Consider the following 12,591-nt stretch of genomic DNA (forward strand, 5'->3'; position numbering starts at 1 on the left):
CTCTATATTTCCAGCAGAGGTATGAACAATACTGTTTAGGAAAAGTTATAAATTTCCATCTGGGCAACAATGCTTTGTAAAATGAAAAATACTAAACATCAAAGATGAGGATATTGGGCCCCAAGAGCCAAAGCAACTGAAGTTTCATCAGTTAAGCCCAATTAGATATGAATATTAAAAGCTAAGATCAGACGTTTAATCAGGATATTATTATTTATATATTTCGATACCCGTGTGACTGAGAAAAGATACTGTATGGAGCTTCAGGGTTTTTTTTCTTGAAATTTGAAGTCGTTTCTATGTTTTGCTTAAAATATAACTAAAAACAAACAATGTACATAATAATCAAAATGCTCTCATCATGAATAGAAAACAAAGTTAACAAGTAATTTCAAAATTTCAGTTGTCTTTCCTTGCCATCTGCAAATAATTCTAAGAATAACATTGTTTACTTTGAAATGCTCTTAACATGCTGATTAATCATGCTATATGTAGATTTAGTCACAAACCAGGTATATTAGAACTGTTATATGTCTGACAGATAAAAATCATTTATGCAAAAGTAATTCGTTTCCTGTCCGTGTTTCACTGTGTTTCTATGCAACTGTTGTTAAAATAACCACCATCATCTGAAGCTGTTTTAGCGCTTTCCATTTATAGCAGGGGAGAGAAGCAACACACAGACCGGAAAGGTTTTGAATAAAATGCGTACCATAAAATAGCCTGAGCACTTGTGGTGTGTACTGCTCTGCCCACAAACCTTAAGATGTGTTACAAATGCAAATATTTATCATCTTTTCTTAGATTTTTCCATGTAAAGTCATCACGTAGTCGAACAAGAGTTAAACAGAGGAGCTGTTGATGAGAGCGCTGGTGCGTCAGGCCTTTCATCCTGTGAATGAGCCGGACAGCTGTGTAAAGGGCATCCGTGATTCGTAACTGTGGCATAAGGGCAAACGAGAGGCACTGCTAATTGCTGCAGTCGTACTGTGCTCGCTCACACGAGGGTCTCTCCCCCGCGCCTCAATTAATGATGCCGGGAGATTAAATATGAATGCACGCTGCCTCCTGCCCCACATCAGCCAGACTCCAGGATTCACAAACCACTGACGCACTGATGCACGCTCACCTGGATGGAAATGCATGGTATTCACATAAACAGTGTGTTTGAGCCTCACTGTAAAACTCAAAGATACACATACTGCGGCTAATTTAGAAGAAAGAGATGTTTTTATGAGGAGGATTTATGGGACATAACTCGGGGGTGCTGAGAGACGTTGTCCTTGTGGGAACTCCACTGAATTATTCATGCGTCCCACCGCACTCACGTCTAGACTAGACAACATTCAGACTGACCATCACTTCAACAGGACGATGTGTGTGCGATGCCCGCTGTGTTTTCTACCATCTTATATGTTTGATGATAGTGATGGTCTAGTATTAGATTTAAAAATGCCCTCATGAAAGGTAAAATGCCAGTGAAAACAATATCCAGGGCATAGAGTGTTTGAAAGCAGAAATGTCAAGCTGCATTACTTATAGTTGCATTAAATAAAGTTCACATGTACAAGTCGGGCAGCCTGTCGGGGTTTCAGAATAAATGAAAAATATTTTTACACTTCTCATAACAACATAATGTCTCTATCATTGTGTTTTGTGATATTGCTTTGAAGAGGCATCTGTCATAAAATCGAATTTGTGATGTGCTTGTTGCGCTTATCAAATGGCAAAAGGCTGCAATGTAATGAAGTATATATAGTGTGTTGCGCTGTGTTTCAGAGTGAAGCGCAGCACTGGTTTCATTCACACACGAGCAGCTCATGTTTTCAGCATCTCTGAACAGCTTGATTCACAGCGAACACAGTGGCATTGTTATTATTAGGGGTTCAAGTGTGTAGCAAAAAGTGTGTCGGATTCAAAAATGGTAGTGGATCCAATTTTGGATTTTTTGAAAAGCCTATTTTTGCGAACTTCCGGGTTTTACACTCAACATCAATGAAAAGAGCAGTACAATTCTCTGGACTGTCTAAGCCAAAAATGATCAAAAATGTTGAACTTTTGCATATGGACAGCTATAACAGGGTCATTTAAAATATGGTCTTTACCTAGTGTACCCAAAAGCCTATGAATTCTAAAAGAAAACTCTTCACAAAATCATGCATCAAGTTAATTCATCATTTGATTCTAAACAAGCATGCAAAATGTTACGGAGATTGGGCAAAAGTTGGCGCTATAACAGCTAAAAAGGCAAAAAATGACTATATTCCTGCAGTACATTCCCTGAAATTACCATTATAACCACTAGATGGCAGAAGAGGGCCACTAATGGGCTCATTCAACTCAATAATAATAGGTTTTGCTGCTGGATTTATATTTAGACATTATAAAATCACTGATTCAACATTTAAAATCATATTTTTTCATAGTTTACCACTTCATTTGCACTGAGGTATCACTGTTGCATATGCCACGCTACAGCAAGTGAAAGTAAGCAGGTTTGAAGATGAAGATGCACTTCATTTGTTCATTTATACAGCAAAGCAAGCGCTCTAAGGTTAAAAAATAGAAAATATTGAGAATAATATATATAATAGATATAACTGAAAAAAAAGCACATTTCAATTTAACAGTAAATTATAAATACTGAATTCATCTATTAGGGCTATCAAGCAATTACAATTTTTCATCTAAATAATTACATTGCAGATTAATTTAATTAAGCATAAATTAATAGCACAACGATTTGGCTGAGAATTTTTATTTTGTAATAGTTGCTTTAAACCAACCAAAGAGCACCTTCTGGGATAACGTCACAGGGCTTCAAGATGTCTCCTACGATCAGTTAATTAATTCACTAATAAAGTTTTAAAATGATGATTCACATTAAGGGGAAAGATGAGGGCTGAGACGATGTTTCTCTAGCAGCTCACACACGCTCTATAGACATGCTCCATTAATACACACATCAACGATTTAATGATGCGACCACAAGCAGATCGCGGATCGGATCATGAAGGAGGACTCAGACACAAACTGTGCCGTTTGCTGTCCTGCAGGCCTGGTGTCCAGCTGCATTAGTGCTGCATGTGAATGGAGGCTGAATCATGTTAGACGCTTCTTCCTGCACTAATTCACCGGGAGCGAGCGCTCTCATAAATGAGCCCTGCAGTGTGCAGCTATGATCAATGCAGCGAATGTTTAATGCTATTACAGCAGAGGAGAGCCCTGCAGCACACGCATTAAACTCTGAGTGAACCAGACCAACACTGACCTCCCCAAACCAATACACGCACCCCTAAGCACAGTATTACACTAGACATGAATCATGTGTGCTGTTGAGGAGAATGTGCTGCTACTTTACTAAGTGATCAGATGCACCAAACAGCTGCTGGTCTCCACTGACTTCCATAGTATGGAAACAAATACCAGAAACTGGTTACCAATATTCTTCAAAATATCTTTTTTAAAGAAACTCATACAGGTTTGGAACAACTTGAGGGAGAGTAAATGATGCCAGAATGTTTACTTTTGGGTGAACCATCCCTTTAAGGGCTCCATGCTTTTTTCGTGCTGGAATTCGCATTCTGCCTCTGTGAACAGTAAACTCCGCCTACTTTGATTGGATTGGCCATTCCAATCATTTTGACATTGACGAGCGCTGTTACACCCAGCACAGTCAGACCAGCCTAAAAATGTAACGTTTAAACCTTTTTGTCATCCTGACAACAAACAATTCACTGCATAATGGAGGGCAGCAGAGCAGTGCAAGATTTTCAGAATTTGGAGGGACGGTTTGGCCATTTCTAATTATTGGGGGAACTATGGTGGTTACAGCCCTGGTTTAATGTTTAAAAATGAGGGAATTAACTATATACTATCAGGGTGTCTACAGATATGAACAAATTAAATTTAAGACTTTTTAATACCACTTTATGTAAAATTTAAGACCAAACCTGTGAAGGAAATACACATTGTATTACATATGTGTTTTTAAATTTAAAAAGAAAACAAAATATCATCGCTGTCAAAAAAGCTATTTATTATTACGATATACAGAGAAATTTTCTGCAGACAATATCCCATACAAAATATCCCCTCAAACGCTCTGCATCAGCAATATTTTTGGTGGTGTAAATGAAGCAATATTTTCATCGGTTTTCTATTCAGCTTTTACATATTTAAATCTGCATGTTTTAATATTTACCCCATGTTGTTATTTACCTCCATAAAGTCCAATATTTTTTAACCTTATTAAATGTATGCGTCATCTTTCATGTCAAATTCTTACAACTGATGAAGAAATTTAATATACACAACAGCTGTTAGCAATCAAATTAAATAATTTGCACTACAAATTTACAACCGCAATAAATAATGTTATGAGATTAATGTTTTAAATAAAAATTTTTTGAATATACAAATAAGAAATTTTGGTGGGAAAATGCATACTTTTAAACTACCTAAACCACCAGTAGGTGGCGGTAAGTCACTTATTCATTCAACCGATTCATTCAAAGCACTGAATCATTCAGTAACAAACATGCGAGTGCTGCTTGGAGAATGTGCAATACTTCGGATCTTCTTTTGGAACTATTTTCGTTCTGTGAGTTTCTTTATGTTTGCCGTTATGCTCATTTGATTTGATTTCTCAATATAAGGCTCTCACAGAGACAGGCAGCATGAGCCTCAACAGCGCAACATTGATACCAGAAATACACTACCCATTATCGATCGCTGTTTACGCCGAATGTAATAAAATGTCACTTAAGTTTTAATCAAGCTATTTGTCCCGTCGGGCAAGTAAAATCCTCAAGCAATTTTTCAGTAAACTTGCATTAACCCATTTAAAGCAGCTACAAGGCTCGTCAGCGAGCTGGTGGTATTCGACCTGCATTCTGCTACCGCGGCTCTCTCTGATGACGCAGTAACTACAGCGCGGGGAATCTTCCGTCTGTCCAATGATTGTAAACAGTCACTGGGTCTGTCAGACAGGTGAAACTTTTGCGGCGAGATCAAAGATATTTAAGACCCACTGAATCTGAATTTAATACATTTTAAGACTTTTTAAGGACCCGCGGCCACCCTGACAGTCAAGTATTACAATAGTAATATTTCTTATTTTGAAAAAATATTTTATTTACCAAAAATAATAATAATAACTATCCCTACAAACGAGCATAGCAAGCCTGAAACATTTTTAATCAAACTGCATTTTAAATTGCCATTTTTATTGGAAAAAACAACTACATTTTACAGTAAAAACAGCTTAAACATCTAAGCAACTGCATAGCAATACCCGGGATCCACCTACAACTCATCCTGCCAGAACGTTTTGCATGGGCACAACAGACACACAGACAGACAGATGGTATGTTTGTATTTAAGGCAGTGCTATCCAGGGGCAAACAAGGTGCCAACTTACACCACGTGAGCACTGTGAACAGAGCAGCCATATGGCACCCTGCCCTGTCCGTATGCTCCACAAGCAATGCCCAAGATTTTCCTTACAAAGAGACACTCGATGTCAGACCTTCAACCTGAACCCACAATCAACTGCATGACGTCACACACTCATGGCATGATTAAGGCTGATCTGATCCCATCTGCCTTCACACAACAAGTATAGGAAGATCAAAAGCTAATGATTCAGGATGGGAATCACAGATGCGCACCCAACCCACCAGCATGTGTCTGCTGCGGAGGCTTTATAAAGGGAACACTGTCCTTCTATGGATGAGCGAAAACCAAAGCGTTTATAGTTGGAAACAGATTACTATAATGGGCACTGAAGGACTGAAGGCCAATGTTTAACTTACATACGGCCCGAGAAAACCATGTTCTTGATGCAATTGGTTTTACAGTTTGCCTTGTTGCTGTTGTGAACTAAAAGCACAACTATATAGTCAGATGAATGCCAACCTAACCTTTCTCTTACCATCTGAATATTATCCAAACAGATGCTGAGAGCTTTTAGCTGCTCTATCCTGGGAGGTTTAGGGTGTCATGTGGACAGGAAGGTTAGGCGATCAGGATCAATACACTCAGCATTAGCCTCGACACGTTCCGTTCCATCGTTAAATTATGAGTCAAGGAAAATGCTGCACTTTAAGAGAGCAGCTTACCTCCACTTTCTGTTACACACCAGATCTGCTGACTGAAAGAAAATCTATGAGTGAAAGCGTGACCATCGGCAAAACACAACAAAAACAAAGGTCAGAGCCTCCATTTTTACCATCGGGTTTGGTAAATGTTAAGAAACGGTGCACGTACAGAAGTATAATGATGGATTCACATATCACGACTGACTCGGAGGCTAAACTAACGTGTGAAGTACAAAGAGGATGGTATTTCTGTTAAGTCATGTATCAGATGTCCATCTTCACTTGTATATTTACGCTGCAGTCGCTTAGTACTGGCAATATTTATTATTATAGATAAATAAAACTAAAACTATGAAAAACATTTAAAGTAAATTAAACCTATAATCTATTAAAAGAAAAAAAAAATTTTTTTTTATCAACTATTTTTATTTTTTTTCTAGGGGTGTCAACGTTAATGCGTTAATGCATGCGATTAATCAAAAAAATGTAACGCGTTAATATTTTTTTCACGCGAATTAATCGTTTGATAAGGTTTGACCCCAACTTCTTCCCGTCATCGCAGCGCGGAAGGTTATCTATCATTGTGTGATGAGGGTACAGCACAGTGTTGCCAGGGTAACGGCACAAGTGGGCTATTTTGAAAATACAGTCGTGGGAAAAATGAGAGCGGCTTGCGGTTTTTTGGGCTACTTTTATAATGTACCACGGCCGCCCAAAGTGTATATAGACAAATAAAAATTAAAATAGATCCTTTTACTAATGTGTATTACACTTGGAATGTATCCATGGCAACTTAAGAACGGAGAGGCGGTTGTAACATCACGAACAACGTGAGTTTCAGCAGAGCACATGTTAAGGCTTTTACACAGCAGAAATAAACATGACAACAGCCACTATAGATTATATAAGATAATAAACACATGATTACGATAGGATATGGTTTGTATGTGATTTTCTTGAGATAATGTGTACATCTGAAATGCTAATTTGTGCAGCGATAATAAAGGGCTATAAATAGCATATTTTAACAACAGTAAACGACCAAATTCCACGTGATCGTAAAAGGAAGTTATTACAAACACTCGATGGTGGTTTGAAGTGAGTTCTGAGTAAAAGTGTACTATTAATCTCATAAATTGTCTTATGAAGCATGATGCTAATATTAGCTCTAATGCAGCTGCAGAACAGGACCAATTCTTCTTCATAATGCATTTTGTCATAATACTTCACGTACGGTTGCAAGAAATGTTTTGTTGTATTTATTTAGAAATACTTTTGATAATAGTTGGGTAAATGTATACTGGGATTGAAGTGATGTGGCTTGGTAAACGTTTTATTGCCAGTTTAAAGGCTGATAATGGCTGAATAAAAACAAAAGAATAATGATAAATGAATAATAAGGATTATGAATGAATGAATGAATGAGGCATTTATATAGCGCTTTATTGTGTATTGCAATACACCCAAAGCGCTTTACAATCATGTGGGGGGGTCTCTCCTCAACCACCACCAGTGTGCAGCATCCACTTGGATGATGCGACGGCAGCCACAGGACAACGGCGCCAGTGCGCTCACCACACACCAGCTACAGGTGGAGAGAAGAGAGAGTCATAGAGCCAATCAAGTGGATGGGGATTATTGGGAAGCCATGATTGACAAGGGCCAGTGGAGGGAATTTGGCCAGGACACCAGGGTTACACCCCAACTCTTTACGATGAGTGTCATGGGATTTTTAATGACCACAGAGAGTCAGGACCTCGGTTTAACGTCTCATCCGAAAGACGTCTCATACCTGGCGGAAGTGTGAAAGATTTTGTTTCCTTAAACTAGTTTGTCAAACATTTCTTTTTCAGCACATTTACAGGTAAATCCTAGTATTTTAAATTTGCGATTAATCATGATTAACGCGATTGACAGCACAAATTTTGGTGGGAAAATGCAAAGTTAGTTTAGCTTGATGTACTAAAAGAAATCAATGTGCAATAAAAAATATATATATATATATATATATATATATATATATATAAATACTACATAGAAATCAAACAGAAAGAATAAAAATGGCAAAAACACATAACTAAATTATGAAAACTTTAACTAAAACGATTTCAAAATAGAACTAATCAAATGTATACCTTGAACGCAATGCAAGTCGCTCTGGAGAAAAGCATCTGCTAAATGCATACATGTAAATGTATATAGTAACTTTGTGTGAGAAACACACTAAACTGTAAATATTAATAAAAACTATAATAGCATCTAAATAATACTAAAATAACATTGATTTGCATGGTATCACATGCATTCTTATCAAAACGTCCTCGCATGAAGTGGCGTTTTAGATCTGGCGCCGTAACACAGGATACATTTTTTTATACCTAGAACTGTTTTTATCTTGACAGTGTCTTGAAAATGCAAAGCTCTTGGCGCAAGACTCCTAAAAAACAAGGAGACGTGACACGCAATGCACATGTGTACTTCTGAAATCAGCGGTGGAAGTGTTGGTATTCAACACTTTTACAAGCCTCTTTCAATCAGACAAAAATGTTACTCTGAGCAACTTAACTAGATCATTTTGTCTGGATGTAACCCACAACAAAGAGCTAGTGAGCCTTTTTGCTCATAGAATTAAAACTGCAGGATTTAAAGTCAGTCTGCACATGATATCTGCATGGAAAACAGCCCGGTCCTGTCCAGTGTCCCTCTACACTCTTAAAAATAAAGGTTCTTTAAGGGGCTTTAAAGAACAGCCATGCGCTTAAAGAACCTTTAGTGCAATGGAAAGATTGCATGGATGTTAAAGGGTTTCATGGAACCATGGACACCAAGAACCTTTATTTTAAAGAGTGGACTGTCAGTGTAGGCTGTTATTAGTCTTCTTGAGAAGGAAGCGTCCAACAGGACATGAGAGCACCTGACATTCGAGAACTAAAACACTGACACACGTCCATGGACAGTATAGAGGGGAAAATAGCTTTCAGAAGGCCTTTAATAACACTGCCAGGCGTTTGGCTGCCAAGTTCAAAGATGGCCAGACCCTGGGACACTAATGGAGCCGGAGAGTGCAGCCGAGACACAAAGCTGAAGGCCAATTATCGGCTCCTGAATTATGAATGATGGAGATCTTCCAGCTCGGACATATCACAGCAGGCCACGAGCGGAGCTCGAATCACCGGAAGGTTATGAGCCTGCTGAACATCAACTGTAAATCACGAATGGAGAGGAAAAGAAATGTATGTTTGAAGACAGCATTCAAAAACTCTTAAGGAATCGAGACATGTATTGTATCGTGAGCCCTAGAAAAAAATGTGACCTCTGAACTACTTACATTAAACAGATTACAGTTTACCCAAGCCTTGTGTTATTCAAACCTGTAAATCTGCGTAATAGATGTTAATCAGATTGACAATGTAAGTCTTCAGAGATTTTCACTATATTACAGTCCCTCCAGGATTTCACCTTTTTTTCTTTTTTGATTTTGTGGCAGAATTTTATGAAAATTTTGGGTCTAGGGACCAATTCTCACCATGAACTAGTTGCTTATTAGCATGCATATTACTAACATATTGGCTGTTCATTAGTACTTATAAAGCACATATTGTCTTATTCTGCATGGCCATATTGTAGATCCCTCAATTCGATCCCATAGCTAAACTAACAACTACCTCACTATTAATAAGCAGCAAATTGGGGGTTTATTGAGTAAAAGTCATAGTTAGTTAGTTAGTTAAAAGTGAGAATTGGTCCCCAAACTAAAGTGCGGCCACATTTTTTTTTTATAATTAGGATACCAATGAAAAACCGTGCTCTTTGTGAATGGCCCCTAATGTGTCAATAAGTTGTTCTGCATTTTTCCGTGATTATTTTAATATCTAATTATGTAGGATTGCAACAAAAATACATGATTTTCTTGATATTGTGTTGCGTTCCACAACGGCGGAATGAAAGTGAATTATGATTCGTTGATATTCTGATAAACTCCATCTGTGCATCACAGAAGAAAGCAGGTCAATCGGGTCTGACAACACAAGGGCAAGTGAATTATGAGTGAGTTTTCTTTTTAGACCTAGTCTACCAAATGCATAAAACACATGCAATAGTCTCAGTGTTTACAGTATTAGTGAATGAGTAACAGCAGAGTGACGTGTGAATGTGCTCAGACGCCTGCAAGCTTCATAATGAAGACAAACGCCAGGCAGACACACCTGTCACACTTCATTCACGCCCAGGACAATGTCTTGAGCTGTACTGTAGCAGTATCAGGACTAGAGCGGCTTACTGTCATGAATCATCACTGAAGAGACTGCTTGTGTCCAGAGACCGCAGATCAGACACGTGTTGGTAAAGTCTGGATTTGACTGCATGTTGAAACAGAGTTTCGTGAAGAGGGGAAACCCACAGCTACTGCTGCTATTTATTCTCTCTCCGGCTCAGAGGTGGGAGCGTTCCTCTATAAATCCATCAGAGCACAAACGCATCTGACGTCGCATGTTATTCTTCATAATCATTCATAATCAACGTAATAACTCAGACTCCCGACTACTGTGACACACCCACTTTTCACCATCCAATCAAAACCAGTGTTTCTCTCATTGAATGTGTGTTTTGCTTGACGTTCGGATAGTTCAAAGTTCTAGTCTTTGGCAGCTTGACTTCCTGATGAATGAAATGCTGCGACTTTGCGATGCTTTCATTATATTGTTCTGTTTATTTGAGCAGCCCAATCACACGAGTTTGGGGCGGGACTATCGGTTTGACTGAACAATGGCAGATGGGGAGTGCTTGGGAAACACTCAGAAATGACACACTTACAGACACAAAGGTTCATGTACAGTAATAACACCTTACTGATGGTCAGAATTGGTGAAAGTGTGTCATCTGACTTCTGATATTCACTGCATGCAGGATATTCCGTTAAATGGGATGCATTCAAGCCTTCATCGATTCATGAGAATCAGAAAATATCTTTAAGATGTTTTTCATTGTCTCTGGCAGCAGATGCACGAAGAAAGAAAAGAAAACCGCATGCATATCCACAGCAAAGCACAAACACACACGCAGTCAACACACACCAAAATAATGACATCACTTACTTTGGAGGACCACGGCTGCAAGCAGTTGGCATAGCAACGGACGAGGAAAGCCATTTCCCAAATAAGAGAGGGAAACTTTCCAGCTAACGAGAAAAGCAAGAGCGAGTTCCTCTGAAAATCCAAACGAATAAACACTCGACCTGGCCGTGATATCAAAGAACGAGTGAATCACGCAGTATCCGTGTCATCAGGGATCACCAGAAACGAGCCTTGCGGGATCAATTCTGTGCACACTTATGTTACAGAACCCCGTCCTGACCCATCAGTACTCCACAAACTTCCTCTTCACACGAGCACAACTCCAGGAGTCCAGAAAACTCTACACGTCTGCACCCTTCTGGTCCCGCGCTGCACTGGAGACCGAGCCCAATGCAGACGTTATCTGGGGAGAACGTCAGAATCCGGCTCTGGGGCTCGTCCCGCTGCTTCATCCAGCCTCCGAGCGCGCATCCCTGGCTGGAGACTCTCCCTCGAGACACGTCCATCGATTGGACACTCTGCCACTGAAGACGGAGCGTCTAGAAGTGAGAGGCACGGAGAGAAGCCCGGCAGAAAAGCATGACATCACCTGTGCTGGGAGGGGAGGGGTGGGGTGGGATGGGGGACTGCATTAGAGCGATTGGCTGAGCGGAGGAGAAGAGAGGAGAGGAAACGCGAGCGTCTTTATTGATCAGACAACAGCCAGCGTCTTCTGCAAACTCCACTGTGCACAAACACAGTTCATAAATGACAATGACGGGGAGCATAAATCACTGCTGGAGGAGACGGATGGCGAAATCCGCTCCTTATGCAAATATATTCCTTCTGCACGCGCACCGTGATCTGTTGCGCTCTTTTGTGAGCGTGACAAAGGTGCACTTCTGCAGCGGCATGAGGAAAAGAGAGCTTATAATCAGCTCAGGCTGGGAACACAATGCAAAGCACTGCATTAAATACGCTGCATGTCATTTTTGCTGCAGCTGCGTGAACACACTGAAGCTCTCGCTTCTTCTCTGAAGATGTAATGGGAAGTGCGTCTGAATCCCATGCCTGCTCGCCTCAGAAGCTCAAGCATGACATCATCTCTTTCAGAGGCAGCCAATGGGAGCGCAGCACATGGAGCTTCCCGAGGACTGAGCGAGGCGCTGCCTCTGAGCGGCTTCTCATCCCTCAGTTTGGTTCGCTTCAGGCACAGATCAGAATCAGAGATGCAGCACACACGGGAAAGACTTGAGAGCGGAATCCTAAGACGGCTTTTCTGCAGGTTTCCATCACTGTATCCTGTCACATTTATTTGACATGAACACTTAACATGTACCTGTATTTAAATGGGAACAGTAAGTGTACACGGAGATGGCATGCAATGCAGTGTTGGTGCAGTTCACTTTAAATCTGTTTGCATCAACAAACAGCATCAA

General features: G+C 39.8%; 1 protein-coding gene across 11 annotated transcripts in view; it reads right to left on the reverse strand.

The window, feature by feature from the left end:
* The window catches only part of rapgef6 (Rap guanine nucleotide exchange factor (GEF) 6), a 101,744-nt gene that overhangs the window by 47,140 nt on the left and 42,013 nt on the right, over positions 1-12,591 (reverse strand). The window contains exon 1 of one of the 11 annotated variants that reach the window (XM_058757670.1): positions 11,195-11,578. The exons of the other annotated variants lie outside the window; for them this stretch is intronic. Within the exon in view, the coding sequence (XP_058613653.1) occupies positions 11,195-11,248 (54 nt within the window). The 5' untranslated portion in view covers positions 11,249-11,578. Of the gene's footprint in view, positions 1-11,194; positions 11,579-12,591 lie in introns of those variants that run through there. 11 annotated transcript variants of the gene reach the window in all.

The sequence above is a fragment of the Onychostoma macrolepis genome, chromosome 21, assembly GCF_012432095.1.
Source record: "Onychostoma macrolepis isolate SWU-2019 chromosome 21, ASM1243209v1, whole genome shotgun sequence".
Classification (NCBI taxonomy): domain Eukaryota; kingdom Metazoa; phylum Chordata; class Actinopteri; order Cypriniformes; family Cyprinidae; genus Onychostoma; species Onychostoma macrolepis.